The sequence below is a fragment of the Globicephala melas genome, chromosome 13, assembly GCF_963455315.2.
Source record: "Globicephala melas chromosome 13, mGloMel1.2, whole genome shotgun sequence".
Lineage (NCBI taxonomy): Eukaryota > Metazoa > Chordata > Mammalia > Artiodactyla > Delphinidae > Globicephala > Globicephala melas.
This window is the reverse complement of record NC_083326.1, coordinates 70,221,151-70,241,778: the sequence shown is the minus strand read 5'-3', so window position 1 is coordinate 70,241,778 and position 20,628 is coordinate 70,221,151. Positions and strand designations below refer to the sequence as shown.

The 20,628-nt window shown below is 49.9% G+C and overlaps 1 protein-coding gene and 1 long non-coding RNA gene across 5 annotated transcripts in view; one reads left to right on the top strand and one right to left on the bottom strand.

Annotated features, from left to right (window-relative positions):
- Positions 1-2,474: 2,474 nt before the first annotated feature.
- LOC132598394 (uncharacterized) lies at positions 2,475-11,396 on the bottom strand. Its single transcript, XR_009566532.1, has 3 exons — positions 11,269-11,396; positions 3,445-3,591; positions 2,475-2,851 (listed from the first exon to the last, which is right to left on the bottom strand). It is a non-coding gene; the product is annotated as an uncharacterized lncRNA (long non-coding RNA).
- SEZ6L (seizure related 6 homolog like) overlaps positions 9,249-20,628 on the top strand; it is a 200,709-nt gene continuing 189,329 nt past the window's right edge. For 2 of the 4 annotated variants that reach the window (XM_060311159.1, XM_060311158.1), the window contains exon 1: positions 9,454-9,769. In XM_060311159.1, the coding sequence (XP_060167142.1) occupies positions 9,676-9,769 (94 nt within the window). In that variant the 5' untranslated portion in view covers positions 9,454-9,675. Of the gene's footprint in view, positions 9,770-20,628 lie in introns of all 4 variants that reach the window. The other 2 variants (XM_060311160.1, XM_060311161.1) reach the window with 2 other exon arrangements.

Here is a 20,628-nt window from a genome sequence, read left to right as displayed (position 1 = left end):
AACTGATTTTAGGTAGACTGGAGGGGAACTGGGGCTTCTAAGTTCAGAGATTTGCCATAACGCTCATGCCCATCGATGCAGCCTACAGCTGGCCCCTCACTGTTCGGACAGCACAGGTGACTGGGAGAAACAAACATGGAAAACTCAAAATAACAGGGTCCTTGCATGGGTCATTCATAGCCGCATAGACTCCTGCCCATACTGGGGTGCCTAATGGAATTGATATGTCAGATATCATGGGCATCTAGTGTTTCCCCTGACCAGAATTCACGCCCATCTTTATTTTGGTATCAACACTTAGTGTTTTTTTTTGAGACCCACTCATCAGATTCCGGCTTGGTGGGCTTGTCAATCCAGAGGCTTTACCCTCTTCTGTCCAAGAAGTGGGCACATGACCCAACCTCGGTAGTGATTCATACCAAGTGCAGCCTCTTTAAAGGACTCGGGAGAGTCCCAGCTTCCTAGGTCCTTAGAACTGCTGTGATGCTGTCCTCAGACCTGCTTTCCCAACTCTTCTTTGGTCTGTGAGATACTCCTATTCTTCTGACAAAGCTCTCCCACCTTTTTCTGGATGAATTTAGCCAGAATCAGCTCCTTTTCATCAAAGAGTGTTAAGTAATACATAATAATGAATTCCATCCAATATTGACAAAGCCCCTGTCATGTGCTGGGTACCATGCTGGACTCTGTTGCCCTATTACTCTAAGTTTGGAATGACGTTTATGATTGATGGCCTAAGATAACAAAACTCCGAGGTTAAGTAAAACACAGACTTTTAAAAAATAATTTATTTATTTATTTTTGGCTGCATTGGGTCTTTGTTGCTGCGTGTGGGCTTTCTCTAGTTGCAGAGAGCCGGGGCTAGTCTTCATTGCAGTGTGCAGGCTTCTCATTGCGGTGGCTTCTCTTGTTGCGGAGCACGGGCTATAAGCGTGTGGGCTTCAGTAGCTGTGGCACGTGGGCTCAGTAGCTGTGGCTTGCGGGCTCTAGAGCACAGACTCAGTAGTTGTGGCACATGGGCCTAGCTGTTCCATGGCATGTGGGATCTTCCCGGACCAGGGCTCAAACCCATGTACCCTGCACTGGCAGGTGGATTCTTAACCACTGCACCACCAGGGAAGTCCCAGTAAAATGAAAACTTACTTATTCATTCAACAAACATACTGTGAGTGCCAATTATGGGCAAATGAACATCTAGGTGCTGGGGACACAGGACTGGAAAAAACAGACGAAAATTTTGTTTTGTTTTGAGAACCACTCATCAGATGCAGGCTTGGTAGGCTTGTCAATCAAAAGGCTTTACCCTCCTGGGCTTCCCTGGAGGGGAAGCAGCAAGGAGGACTCAACGCAGGCCAAAAAAAAAAAAAGGCTTTACCCTCTTCTGTCCAAGAGGTGGTCACGTGACCCAACCCGGGTAGTGATTCATATCAAGTTCAGCCTCTTTAAAGGTCCCACACATTCACACAGAACCGTGATTGGGACTCTGAGAACCCTGAGCCCAGTGGCTCTTTTCCCGGCTGCACCCTGGGATCACCTGGGGAGCTTTAAAGAACACAGATGCCCGAGTTCTCTCCCCGAGAGAGTCTGATGTAACTCACTTGGGACGCAGCCTGGGCATCAGAATCTGTGAAAGCTCCCAGGTGATCGCAAGGTGCAGCGAAGGTTGAAAGGCACTGCTTTGTCTCAGGGTGTTGATTTAACCCCCCCCCCATTTATTCCCAAAGAATGAGAGACACTCAGACAACCTCTCAGACACTTTCGACAGCCTCTCAGACCAGCTGCTTCTTCCTTTTCTAATTTGGTTCGACAAGCATTTATTGAGCATCTATCTGTGCTCCTGGCACACTGTTAAAATCAAGCACTGTTCCTGTCCTCCAACAGCGTGGTGTCTGGGTGACCATATCCTGCTACGCTTGAGGGGACCATGGGAAAAACTGGGAGGAGAATATCTCACCCAGATTGCGGGATGGGTGGGGAAGGAGGGAGGTTACAGGATCAGACCTAAACTGTGACTTGAAAAACTGAGTAGCAGCTGGCCCAGCAGAGATGTGGAAAGAAGAAGGGTAACCCAGGTGGCTGGAACAGTACGATGTGTGAACCATCAAGGGGAGAGGGACAGAATGAGGAGGGGAATTACCTCCAGGCAGGTCTATGAGACAGGAGGACAAAGGGCAGGAGTGGAAGACAGCAGAAGCTTTACAGCCATGCCAAGACCCCTGGCCTTCACATTATTGGCACTAGGGAGCCGTGGCAGGCTCTAGGTTATGAGGCAGTTTTGATCCCGTGCACAAGTATTGAGAGTGCGGCTGCCTCTGAGTGCTGGGGGGTGGCGCCTCCAGAAGAGGAAATAGCCTTTGTTTGGCAATTTTTCCACAAGCAATTTTATTCCATTCCCTTCCATCCTGTAGAAACATGAAGTTATCCAGAGAACATCACTGCCATGGTAACGGTAAGAGAAACAATGCACCCATTTGTGTAAAACTGTCCATAAAGCCTGTTTATTTTTCATACCATTATTTTAATAGATGGGGATGGCAGTGATGGGATGCGGAACAGCAGGCTTTAGTGGTGCCGCTAACGTCGCCTTTTCTTGAAACAACTTGAAATGCTCACAGGCATTCAGACATTGGCACTCAGATCATGTCTCCGGCTAGGAACTCCCGCTGCTTTAGAATCTTAGGCTGGGAAGCATCCCCTGTTCCCGGAACTGAAAGGCAGTATGGTCAAGTGGTTATAGACTCCCTCCTTGGGTTTGAGTTCCCGTTCTGTCACTGGTTGGTGACTGTTGGCAAATTTCATTACCCCTCTGAGCCTCCGTTTATTCACCTGCATCATTCATCCCCCTTAGAATCTAGGGGGAGAACACAGATTAGTACACCTGGAAACACATAAGGAAATAAGAAAGATGATTTTAGAGAGTGATACGTGCTTAAAAGGATTTAAAACTGAGGAAGTTCTCTCCAAGGGGGTGCCGTTCTGGCTGACCACAGGATGAGAATGAGCCACGTGTGTACCTATCAGGAGGAAAGACCTCCCAGGCAGGGGATCAGCAATCACAAAGAATAAGAGACAGACCTGAGTTTGGAATGTTTGCAGCTGGACCTTCGTAAAGGGAAGCACAAGAAGAGGTCAGAGAGGGCAAAGGGGCCAGATCTGGAGGACCCTGTAGGCTAGGGTAGGAGTTTGGGTTACAATGATACAAACTCCTAGGGTGGTTGCAAGGATTAAATGAGATATTGAACAGTAAACTCCAAAGCAGCTGCTTGAAAACGTCAGCTTATCTTCTCACCAGGATACCTGCAGCCCATCATCTCTTGGGTGTGGAAGCTACTACCACAGAATGATCGAACTGCAGACCTGGGAGGGCTTTCAGAGATCACTTTTCCTAATTATTTTCCTTTTTCCTATGTGTGAATTAAGGATCAGAGAGGGCAAGGGACTTACAGACATCGCACAGGAGTCAGTGGGACAGCCTCTGGGCTCTCCGACTTCTGCCCACTCTCCCTTGGGCTCCTGGACTCAAGTCCATCCATGATCTCTAAAGAGAAATCCCTTGGTCTCTGTTCCTGCTGGTGCCAGGTGGTTTTCTTCCTGGGGAACAGTGTGGGGTAATGGAAAAACACAGAGCCTCAGAGGGTTATCAGACATTAGTCCTCTTCTCCCGCCCTCTTGTCCTCCTGGGAACAAAGGCTGGGCTTTGGCTGGGGAGCTGGAAGACAGGTCAGGTAATGGGTCAGCAGGGACCTGACAGAGCCTGGTATTTCAATATTCCATTATGAAGAGAATGGTGAGATAGGAGAGGATGGCGAAGGGCTAGAGGATGTTTCTGCAGCTGAACAGAGCAGTACCGCCTTGCTTAATTTCAAGTGAGGCGAGTCACATGGAAAATGAGTTAGATTGGCTAAGTCCCTGATGGGCTTGGGTGTTTTACTGATTCTAAACCCTTAACCCCAGCTGGACTTTCCTCTGGTTCTAGGCATACAGAAATACACTTAACAAATCCTGTTAGAGAAGAGCTTTTTATGGCATTTGGGCCATGTCTTTTCACTTACAATCTGTATAATACATGATAATTCCTCCCGCTTACTGAGCACCTACTACAGCGTGGGTACATGGTTCAGCACTGAACATGCATCCTGTCTCTTACTATTACAAAACCTCGGAAGTAGTTACTAACATCCCTTGCTTCGTATAGACAAGGAAACTGAAGTTCAGAGGTGACACATACAGGAGGGAGTTCTGACTCCCTCAAACTCAGACATGTCTGACTCCAGGTAAACCTGCTGATTCCAAAGGACTCAGGTGCTCATAGGGTCACCAAATATGAAAGTCTTAGAATAGCGCACAGGCGTGTACTTCTGTGCAGCTATAGGCTGTTCTTCATGGTCTGAAAAATGCGTGTCACCGTTTATAGTGCCAGCAGAGTATATAGATATACACAGTACCTTTTGTTGATTTTTTTTTTCTCACCTTTGAGACTCAAAAACCTAAACCCAGGAAAATCTCCCGGCTGGGTTTGCAGGAACTTGACCGTGGGGGCCCCATCAGATCCTATATGTTTGTCCCTCTCCTTCAGCCTCCTTCCTGTTTCTAACAGTTTTTCCTGGTTTTCCTTCTTGTCTGGCCAGACAGGCCTCTGGAGAATGCACATCCATCTTGCAGGCTCACTTTGTATTCTGTAAACTTTCAGTTTGAAAATAAAGGCAAATCTCTGCTGTGCAATGGGCATTTCTCAAGAGCCAGGACAGGTGATAGAGACAGATGCAGCATTTTCAGGAAAATCAAATAGGCATAATTGCTTCTTTCCAGGTAATGCAGATGCACTGGATGGGGACGGCTGTGTCACAGTTGATCATTCCCTTGTTAGCATCTGACCAGAGTGATGTGATAGCCACGGGCTTCCTGCCTGGGGGCTGCACAGGCTCAGCTTATGAAGATCGGGTTGAAAACACATGATGAGAAGATGCTGGTTTGATGCTTTGCCTGCTTTTCAAAGACCCAGGGTGGATTTGTCTCCTGGACTTTACTCTTGCTGGGTTTTTTTTTTTTTTTTTTCCTTTTTACTAGCTCCCTCTCTTTCAGTATGTCTCCTTTATATTCCATTTTTACTCTAAGACAGAAGATTTTTTCTCTTTTTTATTTTCCTCCAGTGATAAAGACGTTTCCAATTCCGGATGTTCCTAGGGGGAGAAATTGATGCTGGGTTTGGGCGGGGCAGGACTGTGAATAAAAATGGACACTTCCTATATTGTATGTTGATGGGGAGAGTAATTACTGAGTATAGACTACCTGGCACACTCACAGTCAAGCCCCTGGTTAATTATGATCTGCGTAGACAGAAAAATGGCATCAGAGAAATATGACGACAATGGCTAGCATTTATCGCCACAGCCCTTTTTCAGTCTCAGAGCCTTGCACTTGCTGTGTCCTCTACTTAGAACATACTCTTCCCCAGATCTTCATCTGGTTATCTTTTTTGCACCATTCACTCCTCTGCTTAAATGTCTCCTAGCCTGGGAGGCCATCCCTGATCACTCAAAAGGAATGTGCCTCGTCTACTCTCAACTCATCTTGTTTTATCTTCCTCATAGAGCTTTCTGAAATTCTTATCGAGGTTTTACTGTCTATCCCTCACCTGACATGGTAAGCTCCAGAGAGCAGGGACTTTGTTTTATTCATTTATGTATCCCCAGTGCCGAAAACGGTATCTGGCACGTAGAAGCTGCTCAAAAAATATTTGTTGAAAGGATGGATAGATGGATGGATAGAAGGATAGATGGAGGGATGGGTGGACAGATGAATGGAGAGTTTACTACATGCTACGTGCATTATCCTAAGTGCTTTATAATGATTGTCTCATTTAATCTTAAATGACAACCTTTCATTGAAGCAGCTTCAGAGAGGTTAAGACAGTTGTTAAAGGTCACACAGCTGTGTGTAGGAGAGAAATAATTCAAATTCAGTTCTGTCAGGTTTCAAAGCCCACTTTTAACCACTCTGCTTCCCCTGGCATAGAACATTAATCTTGAAAAGGATCTGGGCACTCAGGTTACCAGACTTCACTAGACTATCAGCTCTAGAGAGCAAGAGATGGAGTCTGCTGTATCCACAGCACCTTGCATAGAGTTTGGCACCTAGTAGTCACTCAATAAATAGTAGATGCTCAAACAATATTTGCAGATAGATGGGATAGATAGATGGAATAGATGGATGAGTGGGTGGGTGAGTGGGTGAGTGGGTGGCTGGCTGGCTGGCTGGATGGACAGATAGGTGGATGGGTGGATAAGGAAACAGAGTCCCAGAGAAGCTGGCGACTCACCTAAAATCACACAGCATATCAGCAGGAAAGAGATCGGAACTCAGGACTCCTATCCCAGTACTGTCTGGCTCACAACACCAAACATTTGAGGATGAAATTGAGTGTTTTCCTGGTTTGCACTGGGCTAAATGCTCTAGTTTATTGGTTCAAGGGATGCTCTCTGTAACCCTATAAACTAAGTGCTATTGTGTCTCCTCATGTCACAGTGATATTATCCACTTGTGTCAGTCACCTCACATGGTAAGTGTTATTTTTATCCCTACTCCTCAGAAGAGGAATATAAGGCTCAGAGAGGTTAAATAACTTGCCCTTCTTACCCAGCAGGAAGAGGTGAGGCTAGAATCAAACTCTTTGTCTCCACTGGACCAATATTAGCTGCGTAAGAGCTGATTTATCAAGTGGCAACATATAAAGTAGACAGAGTTGTGAGCACACGTCATCTGCTCTGCAGAGAATCTGGGATTCTAGGCAGCAGTGGGTAGCAGGAAGTCCACCCTGACGCCAGAATCGAGGCCAGAAGTGCCCTATGGTAATAGAGCATAAGCCTGAACAAAAGGTAGACCAAGTACATGATATTGAGGGGGTCATTTTGCCTTCCTGAACCTCAGTTTCCTCATCTGTGATATGGGTATTGAAATTGTGCTCGGGGAAGATTTTCATCTGCAAGCTGCTCTGGTTCCTTGTAGAATTCTATCCCTATCATGGTATTTCTTCTTGGGGGGAAAAAAAAAAAGTCAATATTGCTCTTAGAGAATCCCCTTATATTCCCACCATCCAATTTCAGATTACTGGGTCTGTGTCCCATTCTCTCAGGACTTTGTGCCATGTTTCAGCTGGCAAATGGAATGAATAAATCCCTGCCCATGTGTTCAATGAGTTAAGGGTTTGCAATGTCATTTCTGCCACATAAGACACCTGCATGCAAGCAACTGATCTTCGAGAGGCCCCGTGACTTTACCAAAAGGAGTGTCTCTGATGGTAGACTTTTATTCACTCTGGTCTCCTGGTAACAAGGAGGTGTGGAAGCACCAGGGAACATCCATGGAATCATAGCATAGAGGTAGCCATCAAATACCTGGGAAATAGCATATTGAGATGCAGTGGGTTCTAACTCTGGACTCAGGCCTGGCATTGAATCCTGTCCAAGTGACCTAAGCTGGGTTGTGCCGCTCTCTAGGGCTCAGGTACTCGTCTGTCAGATGGAGACAATCACACCTCACTGGCAGGATCATTGTGAAATTATATCATTATAGCACCTGGCAAACAGTAGCTGCTTATAAACATTAGTTTCCTTGCTTCCATGTGTGGAGCTGGCCTATCTCTGTTTTCCTCTCCCTTGCTTTCTCCCTTTTCCTTTTCCTCCGTCTTTCTTGCTTGTTTATGTTTCCATTCAACAAGTATTACTGTGAGCCTGCTGGATGCTAGCACTGTGTCAGCACTGAGCGGATGGTGATGAGCAAGACAGGCAAGGCCACACCTTACAGAGCCCCCACCCAACCCAGCAAAGCAACGGAGATGCTTCATCTTCCCCAAAGGAGAAATCAGCTCTTGGGCACCGTGTGCCTCAGCCTCCCCCTTTTTTTCTTTTTCTTTTTTGAGGTACGCGGGCCTCTCACTGTTGTGGCCTCTCCCGTTGCGGAGCACAGGCTCCGGACGCGCAGGCCCAGTGGCCATGGCTGACGGGCCCAGCCGCTCCGTGGCATGTGGGATCCTCCTGGACCGGGGCACGAACCCGCGTCCCCTGCATTGGCAGGCGGACTCTCAACCACTGCGCCACCAGGGAAGCCCTCAGCCTTCCTCTTTATCAAAACTGATTGGCTTTACTGCCAGGAATGGAAACTTCTTGCAGCCACTGATGGGGTTTTATTGGGGGCTCTCTACCCCCCAGAACCTGATGCAGATCTGGACCTGTAGTGAGGACCCTGTAAAAGAACACTGAATGCGTGAGTGAGTGGGGAGGCTTTGGGTGTGGAGGGTCTTTTGGAAACCTGGACCAGACTGCTCCCTCCCCCCTCCTTCCTCCTCCACCCAGTCAGCAACTCCCCCACCCATTCTTTATAGGGACTCCCAGCTCCTCCACTCTGCTGAAGGCATATTCCTCCCCGCTGCTGCCTGCAACCTTCTCTCCATCTGCTCCTCTGCCTGCTCAGGCTGCAACGTGGGGATAGTGTGGCAAGGTGGAGTGGAGGGAGGGAGAAGGAGGGCTTTCTAAATTGGGGTGACAGGCCTGGGAAGCTGGCTGGGTCTGCAGAAGTAGTCCACACAGTGAGTCTCCAGGAGTGGGTGCAAGCTTGTCCCCGTTCCAGCCACTGCCTGTGCCCAAGCATCTGCCTGTGCCCCCCCATCACCCCTATTTGTGGAGAAGAGACAAGTTGCTGAGAATCAGGGCTGGGCAAGAGCAAAGCGGATGAGAGTAGGCCTTGAACTCCAGCTCAGATGGGGGAAGGGAGTACAGCAGGGCTAAAGGACTGAGCTGAGAGGAAGCCTTGGTGAGCTCTGGTGCCCCGTTAACAATGGAAATGTGAGAAACGGTGCTCAGATTAGAACATGGATAAATTTTCAGGTTGGGCTTCAGGGGTGTACAAAGCCCCCGGGTATTGGATGCACAGTTTTGTGGCCATTTGTATCCTTCTAGGGAGATTGACAGCTCCCATCAGATCCACAGAGTTTGAGACTTTCTAGGTTATGGGGACTCACTTTGGAAATGCGGAGGGCTGTCAGGGAAGAGGCTGGCTGGGGCCGAGAGAGCTGAAGTTGGGATCTCTCCGAAAGGCTGAGCAATGGAAAGCTCTAGGCTGCGCACAGGCTGAGGGCTGCGCTCGGTTTTGAGGCCTCCATCTCACCTTCCGGAAAATGGTCAGGACGCTCTCCAGCCTCGCCTCGCCGGCGCAGGGCTGCAGTGAGCATCCGCCAAGAGGAAACGCTCGGCCCACAGGACGCGAGGGGAATCGGCGTTAAACTTTGCAGGGCCGACGGGCCAGCGGCCAGAGGAGGAGGCTGGCACCCCGGGCGCGGCCGGCCCCTCGCGCTCGCTGCCCGCCCGCCCCCTCCCTTCCTCCCCGCACTGGCTCGGCACAGACTCGGCCCCAGCCCCCTCCCTCCTCCCGCTCGCGCCTCGCTCGTTCGCTCGCTCGCCGGCTCCTCCTCACTCGCCCGCCCGCGCCCGGCGCAGCTTGGCCAGAGCGTTCGCGGGGCTGAACGCGCGTCCGCCCGGGGGGCTCCGGCGGCTGACCCCGGCCCGCGGCCCCCTCCCCGGCTCCCGCCTTCCCTTCCTCGCTCGCTGCCTCTCTCCTTCCCCGGCTCCCGCGCCGTCCGCCCGCCCCGCAGCCCGCGGCTCCGCGCCCCCCGCAGCCAAGATGCCCGCGGCCCGGCCGCCCGCCGCGGGACTCGGCCGGATCGCGCTGCTCCTCGCTCTGCTCCTGGGAAGCCCCGCGGCCGCCCCGGCAGAAGGTAAGCGCCCAGAGGGGCGGGGCGGGGGAGGGGGCAAAGTTGCCGCGAGTGCGGGGCGGCTGGGGGTCCTAGCCGACCCAGACGACTCGCTCCACGTCTGCCGGCATGTGGAGCGGGGGCGGCTGCCCAAATTCGGGACTAGGAACCGCGTCCCCTTGGCCCGGGCTGCTGGGAGTGTGGAGGTGGGGATGTGTCTGAAGGACTCGGGCGCTTTCCTGCCTCGGCCGCGGGCTCCCTTTCTTCCCTCCCGGCTGTGCGGCTGACTCCCCTGTGCAGCCCCAGAGAATCTCCTTGGAGCGGGGTCGCCTCCAGACCCCAGATTCCCAGAGCTCTCTGCAGCCGCACCCGGGGCCGGTTGCCAGGTAATTCTCACCCTTTCGGGGAGAGGACGAGAAGCGGGGGCAGCTGACCCGCCGTGCAAGTGAGGACTAGACTCGAACAGTGCGTCTGGGGGCCGTCGCAGTGCCGCGTCCTCCCACGCTAGGACCCCTTGCTTCCTTTTGGTTCAGGCTGCCCCGAGGGACCGGGTCCCTGGACCGATCCCAACCAAGTGTCTGGAAGCCGAACTTGGGTGTGGCTTTCGCCTGGAGGCCAGTGGAGGGGGCTCCGGGTTCTCAGAACTTAGCGGGGGAGGGAGAGGAGATCTTAGGTCACAGGCGGGAACCTGAGCGGACTCCCCCCTTTCTTCTCTCTTCAACAGCCGGGTGTCTCTTAACACTACTCTGAATTGGGGGCGGGGCGGGGGGTTGCTAGTTTCACCCGGCACGTGCTAGCCGGTTGGGAAGAAGGCGGGGTGGGGGGGGGTGTCCAAGTTTAGCGGAGGATGGCGGCTCCTTCTTCCCAGACCTGGAGCCGCACCCTCTCCTCCACCCCGCTGAGGTTCCCCAGGGAAAATTGTGGAGGGTGGTCAGGTGTGTGGGGCTTTGAGATGGAAAGGGGAGTATGGCGCCGAACTCATCCAAAACTAACCCGGAGAGCTTCGAGGGTTTGATGAGGCCACTAGGAGACCCCAGAGTGGTGGGAAGCGTTCGTAGACCTCGCCTTTTGAAAGGTCCAACTCCTGTTCCCAGTAACTCGCCCCTCACGTGGGAAAAAGCAGGCAGTGCAGGGTCTCCCCAGGCTGAAGACAACCCGGAGGGCACACACTCTGTCCATCTGGAGCCCCGTGTTTGGCTTGGACCGTCTTGACCCCGAGCTAGGGGCCCGGCGGTGTCCCTTCTCCCTGGGGAATTCTGGACCCCTGGCGCGCGCACCTGCTTTCAGCACCGAAGACCGCGGACAGCTCTCCGCTCGCGGGCACTGGCCCTGGGTCTCCTTCTCTTCAACTCTTGCCCACGGCCTGGAGTGCCCTCCTCAGCATAAATCAGGCATTTTATCCCCCACCCCTTTCTCTTTAAATGTGGAGCCCAGAGTACAGAGCAAAGGAAATAACTCATCACCTTTTGTTTAACAAAGCATATCGTTAAAGAACCCCCCTTTTGTGAGGCAGTAATACTCACAATTTACACCAGGTCTGGACAGTTTCTCTGGGAAAGATGGGAGAAGAGAATCGGCTTAAATAAGTCGTCTCCACCACAGCATGCCCTTTCTTAATTAGCTGTCTTTTCCAACAATGGCTTGGTGGCCTTGAACAGAGTCCAGATCTCCCTCCCTCACCCCCTTGTTGAATCTGAAAGCTGCCCAGTGGCTTGCTGGCTTTTCTAAAGTGATTCTGCCTCTGAGGACGGCACTCTCCGGTATGCCACCCTCCAGGAAAAATGTCTTAACGGCACATATTGAGTTGCCATCCAAGACAAGGATTTCATATCCTGCTTCCTCCCCTGGCTTCAAACACAAAATGTGTGTGTGTTTTAATTTTTAAGACATTTTACATTATTGTTTCCAACTGCTCGACTCTGTAGCTAGCCAGCGTATATTTTTAATTAACTTCAGGTCATTGCCAAATTAAAGTCAACCGGTGTACTACTTCAGAAGGTTCATTAATAACGGTGTGGTTCTGACTCCAAGACTGTGAGTCATGAGGAGGGAGTAAGGATAGCCTATGAGCATTTGGAAACAATTGACCTTCCACAGTATATTCTGTTTTGAACGTGGAGCCCAACTTCCACTAATATCAGATGGAGACCCATTCGTCTCATGCCGTGTTGCAAGCCGGTCCTTCTGTTTGTGGTGCAGTGAGGAGATTTGTAAATACAGTACTTGAAAGAGACTTGTTGCTAAAGTCTTATGTAGGTCACGTGATTCTCTGGGCCATTTTGCCGTAAGGCATGAATAAGTATAAAGTATAACTTGTTTTTGAAGAGGCTTCTTATTGTCTAAGATATGCACATGGGGTATAGCTGTAACTACATGCCAAGACTGCAGAGCCTGAGTGTAATTTCTTTTCTTTTTCCTTGAATTAATAAAGTAAATTCAGTATTGCTTAATAAGACTCAAATGTGCGGCTTCCTCCAGTCTCTAATGTACCCCGTCGTTAGATTCACTTAAGGACTATTTTCATGGTGGATCGGCTTTTTTTTTTTTTTGAGCTGTGGAGTTTTAGCCGCCCCTGCTGGGGCCACCTTATCAAAGCCTGAGGGATTCTTGGGTTCGCAGGTCTCAGCTGGACATTAGGAAAATAATGTTATATTCCTTTCCTTCCTCTTCCCAGGCAAAAGGATGTTTCCTGATCAGAACGGTTTGTTTTCTAGTTTTGCTTACAAGTTCATTCCTGCTATTCAAAAAGCGATTCGAAAGGGCTCCATTTACAGGTCCTCATATTCGGTCCACATTCTGCAACATGCCATTGGCACAGACCTCCACTAGGGGCGCTCAAGCTACGGTTGGTGATTGAGGGCAGAAGAGGTGAATTCTGACCTTTGGAACCACCAGGTGTGTGCAATGCCAAAGGTCAGTGAAATGGAGCTCTCCTATTTCTAAGAGAAAAATTACTTGATGGTGCTTGATATACGCAGTGAAAAAGAGGAAGGAAAGGTGAAAAGAGGGAGGGGGGATGCCCCAAGGAAGGCATCATTAGAATACAGGGTCCAACTGCCCTTTTTTTTAATACCAGTTTGTGGTTTCTTTCATGGAGCCAGATTGCAAAACACCAAAGAGGCCATGGCAAGGCTGTTCTGAGGAGTTTGACTCAGCTGGCCACTGGGATTAGATTCCAGAAAAGAAGTATGTGGTTTTGGAATCGGAGCGACCTGGGTCAGGCCCAGCTGCGTTGTTTATGAACGTGTGACCTTTGTCAGGTCGATCTTCTCTGGGCCACCATTTCACTACCTGTGGGATGGGGATGGAGGTGGGGTGGGGATTAATGGTCCCAGTCTGGAAGGATGGTTGCAGTGATTACATAGCACTTATACCTGTAAGGCACCTGGCATGTAATAGATGCTCAAGTAATGTTTTCTCCCTTTTCTTCCCTACTTTCCGAAGAGCAAATTGCCCCTCCTGGTAGTCACCTGGAAAGCAGGTCCTTGAAGTTGGTGTTGGAGATGTTGGAATAAATATCTGGATAATTTAGGCCCAAGTCGAAGGGTTGGAGGTAGGGTAACGAGTAGCCCAGGCGAGAAATTTTCATGACCTGATGCAGACTCCCTTTCTTTTCAAACTCTCATACTGTATCTCTTTGAACCTCAATATTACCACCAGAAAGCAGAGTTCACCGTACCAGAGATATAGGATAGCAGGATAGTGGTTGGAAGGAAGACCTAAGAAGAGAGTCTTCTGGAAAAAACAGTGATCCATTCATTCATTTAACATTTACTAAGCACTTCGTATGCATGCAGCGGGCCCTGTATTGGGTGCTGGAGACACAGAATAATACGATGAGGTCCTTATCCCGGTAATGGCAGCCTAGCAAGAAAGACACTGGTAAATCACCAGTGTCTACACCATGGGATACGTGTTGGGAGGGGGTGATTGTAGTCAGAGTGCAGGGATCTCACAGGTGGGTGTGTTTAATTCTGGCCGGAGGTAGTCAGTGAAGGCTTCCCTGAGTTGATAGCATCTGAGCTGGCCCTAAAGGGATGTGACAGGTACCAGCAGCCACGGGAGATTTCTTCTTTGGGGCAGTGATGATCCTGAAGAAGGCTTCACTTTCGGAACACATCACACACCTGTGGAATTGGCGAAACAGGAGCGAGTGGGCAGGGAAGGGAGGCAGTCACGCACGCACACACGTGAGAAGGATGGAAGGATCCTGGGATCTGCCCACCCTTTTGGCGTTCCCCTGGGTTGCATGGGCCGCTGAGGAGGTGAGAGCTGGAGCAAAGGCCTGTGAGCCGCGGTGTTCACTGTTATCCACTAGAGGTTGTGATGACACCGATGGAATCCTCTCCGAAGACAGCCGAGCCCAGATGCTGAGTATAGACAGCAGTGCACAGCCCTGGGTGAACATTGCTTTACAGGATTTGCATATTTGCATAATCCTCTGGTTACTGTAGTTCCTCTGAAACCCTTTGGTGGTGGTGGAGGGTGGGGATTGGGCAGAGAACAGGGCTGCTTTCAGGGGAGGTTAAAAGGGTGATGCATTGGGCTGAGGTCAGTGGACCCCTGTGACGTAATTTACTAGACCATGGCTGGGACCGTGTCAGCGATGAAAACAGCATTTATTGAGTGTTGATTTCATTCCAAGCCTCGTGATGAGTGGTTTATATAGATTTGTTCAGAGCATCCTCACAACAGCCCCGTGAGGTAGATGCTGTTATTTTCCTAATTTTATGGTCGGGGAAATCGAGGCACAGAGAGGTTAAGCAATGTGTTGAAAGTCACAAAGCCAAGCAGTGGTTTCAGTCTGGCATCAAACCCAGGCCTGAGCCAGACTCCTTTAGAGCCATGCCCCACTACTGCCTCTTCCTTGCAGCATTCCCCAGGCTCATGTGCAGATTCTGCAGACCCCTGGGTGGGTTGGGGGCAATAAATACTTGTCAGGTGTGTGTTGGATGTGTCTCCTGTGCCTACACAGTTCCTGGCACATCGTAAGCACTCAAGTGAAACTGGTCAAATTGAAGTGAGTCATAAAGGGAAGTAGGCTACAATTAAAGTGTAGGCAATTGACTCATAATCATTATATCTAACGAGTACTTAATATATATTCAGCCCTCACATGGGATATTTAATCTCCACCATTTCTCTGCATTGTGTGGATGAGGGGCTGTTGTCCGTTCAGGAAGCTCACAGTTGTTAGCCAGGAGGTTGCAGAGGTAGGATTTGAATCCAGGTAGCCTAGCTGCTGCGTTTGTGAACTTGACTGCTGGGCACAGCGCCTTCCAAGCTGGGTCCTGCTGTGTTTCCAAGTGAAATGTGTACAAAGCATGCTTTCACCGTTAGTGTGCAGCCCGGCGGGGTGGGTCCAAACCCCAGCTCACCCAACTCCAAAGACTGACAGGACAGAAACCAAAATCAACTAGGATTTTCCCAAGCTCTTAATAGCTCTCAAAAAAAAAAAAAAAAAAAGAAAGAAAAAGCATAGGGGTTATTCTTCCCAGGCAGGGAAAGGAGACTTCATGAAAGAAGGTGGGAGATACAGCTAGTTCATTGGTTGATTTTGAAGCTGTGGCTGTTTGTAATTTCTCATGTTCCCAGGCCACTCAACCATCCATGGAGAACTCACAGTGTAGCTTGGTTTCTGTAAGCCCCTGAGTTCAGGACCCAAGCTCAGCCATCTCCTAGCCATGAGCCTCAATTTTCCCATCTGTAAAATGGATCACAGTAACCACTACCCCGTACACAAAGCTCTCCTCACAGGGCTGGGATGAGACCCAGGAGTCAGGATGCTTTATGCATGCCGGGAGTTCAAGCTTCAGGGAGATGGGTGCTGGCACGGAAAGCTGAAGACCCCAGACACCCACCATGTGTTTCTTCCTGGGCTTGTTATGAGAGAATTACAAACTATAACGTGCTATTTGCCACTGAGCGTGCGCTACTCTGTGCCACAGGACCGTCCACGTGCTTACTCTGTATTCACTCATCTGATCCTCACCCAACCCTATCAGATGATGTCACTAACTACATGTTACTGATGAGGAAGCTGAGTCCTAGAAACATACAGGTGTCATGGCAATGAATGATGGAGTTGCTTAAGGTGTCATGGGCAAGCAATGATGGAGTCAGGATTCAAACCCGAGACTGGTTGATTCCAAAGCCCAGGTTTGTACTGCATGCTAGAGTATGAGCATATAGGTGTCACATAGCAATGGCTAAATGAAGAGCTGATGCAAATCCAGAAATCAAGGCGGTTTGACTGGCCTCCAGGAGGGGAGATGTCTCACCCAGTGGCAGATGCCAGGTATCTCACAGCAGATCACAAAGAGGAGAAAGAGTTCGTACCCACCCTGATGGCTTCTGGGTGAAGCACCCTTCTTGTCTTCTCATGCTGTTCCTTCATCCTGGACTGTCATCCTAGGAGGCTGAAGGAGTTCAGAGAGGACCAGATTAAATTCCCAGATAGCTGATTTAGCATCATGATTTTGAGCTATTTGCCTTAGCATTCTGAACCTATTCTGGCCTGGTATATAAAATGGGAGGGTCGTGTCTCCCTTGAAAGACTGTCAAGAATGTATGTAGCTATGTGTAGCCCATAGCAAGCACTCAATAAAAAGTTGCCATTATTGCTAGTATTGTTCACCTGGTGAACTTCTATTCCTCCTTCAAAACCTAGTCCCTAATTGTCTCTTTCTATAAGACCTTCCCTTGCCTCTCTCCTCCTTATACCAGTTATGAATGATCTTCTGTCTCCCCGCTCAACGTGCTCTATTCCCCTATTATGCGTAACTCACACACTGATGTGTTACCAGTTTACATGCCTCCCTCCCACTAGACAATGAACTTTCCAAAAACCTCAGCTGAATCATACTCGTCCATAGCTCTCTTAGCCTGTATCTAACCCAGTGTAAGTGGTTACGTTTACTCTGTTAAATGACCTTTCATCTTAATCTTAGCGGTGAGGTGGTAGAGTCCTGAGATCTGCATTTCATTCCCGACTCCTCCTCCTACATCTGTGTGGTCTTAGGCAGCGGGTATGAGCCTTGGTTCCTCATCTGAAAAATGAGACTAAGAATAGAGTCCTACCTCATAGGATTGCCATGAGGAAAATCAATGAGGTAATAGATGTGAACTCACTGAAGAATTCTACAAATAGGAAAAGGAGAAAGGAAAATTAGAAGATGAGGGAGGAGAGAAATTTTGTAAAGAGAAAAAACCCACCTTTGTGCAGACACGTGGCCACAAGATGGACATTCATTGAGTGCTTGCTGAGGGCATCTTTCTTTCCAAGGGGAATATTGGTTGCAATTTTTTACCCTGTGGCTTAGCTCACTTAATTTTAGGAACTTTCTGGACACCACACTGGTTGTTGTAGACTCTGCCTTCTCTTGGCTCCCTGGCAGCTGCAGAAACAGCAAATGCCCAGCTGAAAACTGGGAAAGAATAGCAAAGTGAATGAAAACCCAGGCTCTAGAGTCAGAACAATCTGAGTGTAACTCTGTTGCTTTTCATTAGATGTGTGACCTTGGACAAGCTGCTTTGTCACTCTGAGCCAGCATTGGGCCTCATTTGGGGGTAATGGTCTATTCTCTGCCCACTTCCCAGGGATCATGGGATGGAGGGGGGCTTGGTATAGAGATGCTCTGCCACAAAAATAAACAAGCTGCCCTTCCTGGGATCTGTACTATTCATCAGACAGTAGCAGTTCTTCAGGCTCCCCACCTGCCTCAACCCTCCCCCGATATTTTCATTTTATTGAGGAAAGAGACCCAAAGATGAGAAGGGACTGACTTACTCAAAATCCCACCGCAAGTGAGTGGCAGAGCCAGGACTGGAACCTCTGACTTGTGTCTTCTCACTTCCATTCTAAAGTGACTGCCTCCTCTTTAAGACAGCCGTAGAATCCCAGCTGTCCTCAAGCGTATGTTCTGAGACCCAAGGAGATGTGGCAATGAAAGCCTTAAGGGCATCTGTCTCCGTTAAACCAGTGGCATCCCTTACCCACATTGGATATTTACATTATGTGGCCATGGCGGAGTGGCTGCATTAAAGGAGCTTCAGCAGAAGCTGAAATCAAGCTCTCCCTCCCTCCTGTGCTGACTTGGCACCTGAATCTTCGAGGCATCAGTGGACCAGCTTGCACCTGGGAATGGAGCCATCCGAGCAGATGGCTCGAGTCAAGCAAGCAAGAGTAAAGCCAGGGAGGCTCAGAGAGGTGCAGGTCCCAGGCCAGGTGCACCTCCCGGGCTTCCTTGCCCTCACCGTGGGTTGTAGAGAGTGGCTGATTGAGAAACCCAGCGTGGGGCGTGGGGTGTAGAGAGCCAGGGAGGGGTCGCAGGAGGCATAGATGGTGTGGTCAGGGCCAGCTTTGGGCAGAAAGGACACCAGGGATGATCCAGGGGCTGGAGGTGAGGGCAAGGTGAGTGGATACAGTCTAATACATGGGATCTGGAGCTTGGGATAAGTCGTAGAAGGAAGAAGGGTGGGTTTGATCCATTGGGTGACAGCTTCCTTGTCTCACCCGTTCCCAGCTTGGGGGTAGGCACGTGCCAAAGCTTAGCTCCTAAATCAGTGAGTTCAGGATGCTGAAACGAAGCATTGCCCCAAGATCAGGAGCGCCACTGGGCAAGGCGGTGTAGTGTATTAAAGAGCACAGACTCCAGAATCAGAGATGTCCATTGCAGCCTGTGTGATCTTAGGCAAGTCACTTCACTCTGAGATGGTGGTGATGATTCGTTGCTGCTGCTGTCGTTGCTCTGAGCTGATTCTCAAATTCCCAAATCCGTGCTGGCTCCCAAGGGAGGAACCACGATTTCTTTGGGCTGTACCGAACAAAGACTTGCTCAGGCTAGCTCGAGAATAAGAAGGCTTGCTCAAAGGATACCTCAAATATTGGACCAAGGCTGTTCCAGGGCCTGGCTCCTCTCTGCATTTCTCTTTCATGGCGTCTGCTTCTCTCTGTGCATCTGTTGCCTCTGACTCCCTCTCCTCTGCCTGTGCCCCCTTCTGCTCACTCACTGTGCATCTCCCTCATCACCTCCACTGACATGTGGGCCATTGTGGCTTCACAGTGGAGCCATCCGAGCAGATGGCTCGAGTCAAGCAAGAGTAAAGCCAGGGAGGCTCAGAGAGGTGCAGGTCCCAGGCCAGGTGCACCTCCCGGGCTTCCTTGCCCCCACCATGGGTTGTAGAGAGTGGCTGATTGAGAAACCCAGCGTGGGGCGTGGGGTGTAGAGAGCCAGGGAGGGGTCGCAGGAGGCATAGATGGTGTGGTCAGGGCCAGCTTTGGGCGGAAAGGACACCAGGGATGATCCAGGGTCTGGAGGTGAGGGCAAGATGGGTGGATACAGGGGCTCCTACCCACCCTTCTTCCAGCTCAGACTCTACAGGTGTGCCGCCTTCTGTGGCAAACACTAGTCACGTGTGGCTATTTAATTGTAGATTTGAATTCATTAAATCAAATTAGAATTTGAGTGCCTCAGTCCCACTAGCCACATTTCAAGTACTCAGTAGCCCTGTGTGGCCAGCGGCTGCCATATTGGACAGCATGGAGAAAGAAGGTTTCCATCTTGACAGAAAGCTCTATTGGATGGTACTGCTCTGGACCACGGCAGTCCAGACACACCTCCCGACACTCAGCCTCTTCATGTTTCCTGGTTCAGGTTCCTAAGAGGAACATGGCTTGTCCTGCTCAGGCAGAAGTTTGGCCGTTTGTGTTTGATCCAATCATGTGCGGCTGGGATGGTAAGCATGCATGGGGCATAACATGGGGCCGTTCAGGTCTATACTGTGGGTTGAGTAATCACCGCTAATGACATTTCACACACTTGCTCCGCTGCCCTCCACAGTTGCTTCCTCAGCCCTTCTCACTGCGAGGATGTGGCTCTGGAACTCGTTTTCCAGTACATCCATATTCATCAAGCTGTGACCTCACGGATAAACACATCCGAGGGAGCTGGAAGGAGTCACAGTGTGTTGTAAGTGTCTGTTGATTGGGTTGACTCTTATTATCTCTCTATGCTCAGCTGTTTTGTTGAGTGGATGCGTGAGAGGAGGGAAGGAAGGAAAGGAGGAAGGGAGGGAGAAAGGAAGGAAGAGAGAAAGGGAGAAAGAAAGAGAGAGAAAGGAGAGAAAGAAAGGCATTCTTTGGCCATGAATGGCTCAGATTTGGGGGGCATAGGAAAAAGCATATGTAGGAAATATACAATCTTTACATCATGTGGGTAAACTTAGGAAAAAACAATGTAGGGCGGGAGTTGATGAGAGGGGTCCTCTTAAACTGGTGTATTTAGGCATTTCAAGGTGATCCATCATCTCTGAAAATCAAGCTAGGGTAGAAAGTGAAGAGAAACTTCAAGATAGGGTCCCAGGAGCCCTCCCCATCCTTGTGAAAGGGTCTTCCGGAATGACAACAATGTCTTTAGAAGCAGTGATGGAGGCCAGTGGGAAAGCAGGGTGTGCTTTTTCAAACATGTTGTTCTATGGGTGGTTTTAGTAACACGGCTATTATATAAGGTTGTGATTTCTCCAAAGCTTTAACATTATGGAAACGGGGAGGAGGTGTTTAAAAGAACGTACTCAGAGTGAACTTTCTGAGAGTGGTGAACTCAGCCCTGGGTTAGGACTGAGACAGGCGTGAATGTGGATCCCAGCTCTGGCATTTATGTGCTGTGTGATGCTGGAGGAAGTCCTCTCATCAGCTCAGTTCCCTGGTTTCCATCTGCAAAACGAGAATAGAGTACTTCCTCAGCCTCCCTCCACAGGGTAGCTTGTGAGAATGCAATGCGTGTGGTCACTTCCATGCACAGCTGCAGGAGGCGCTATTCATACTGTAGTGTCTGTGAAAGGCTCCCCTGAAGTTAAGCAGTGCACAGCGTATGCAACTGTAC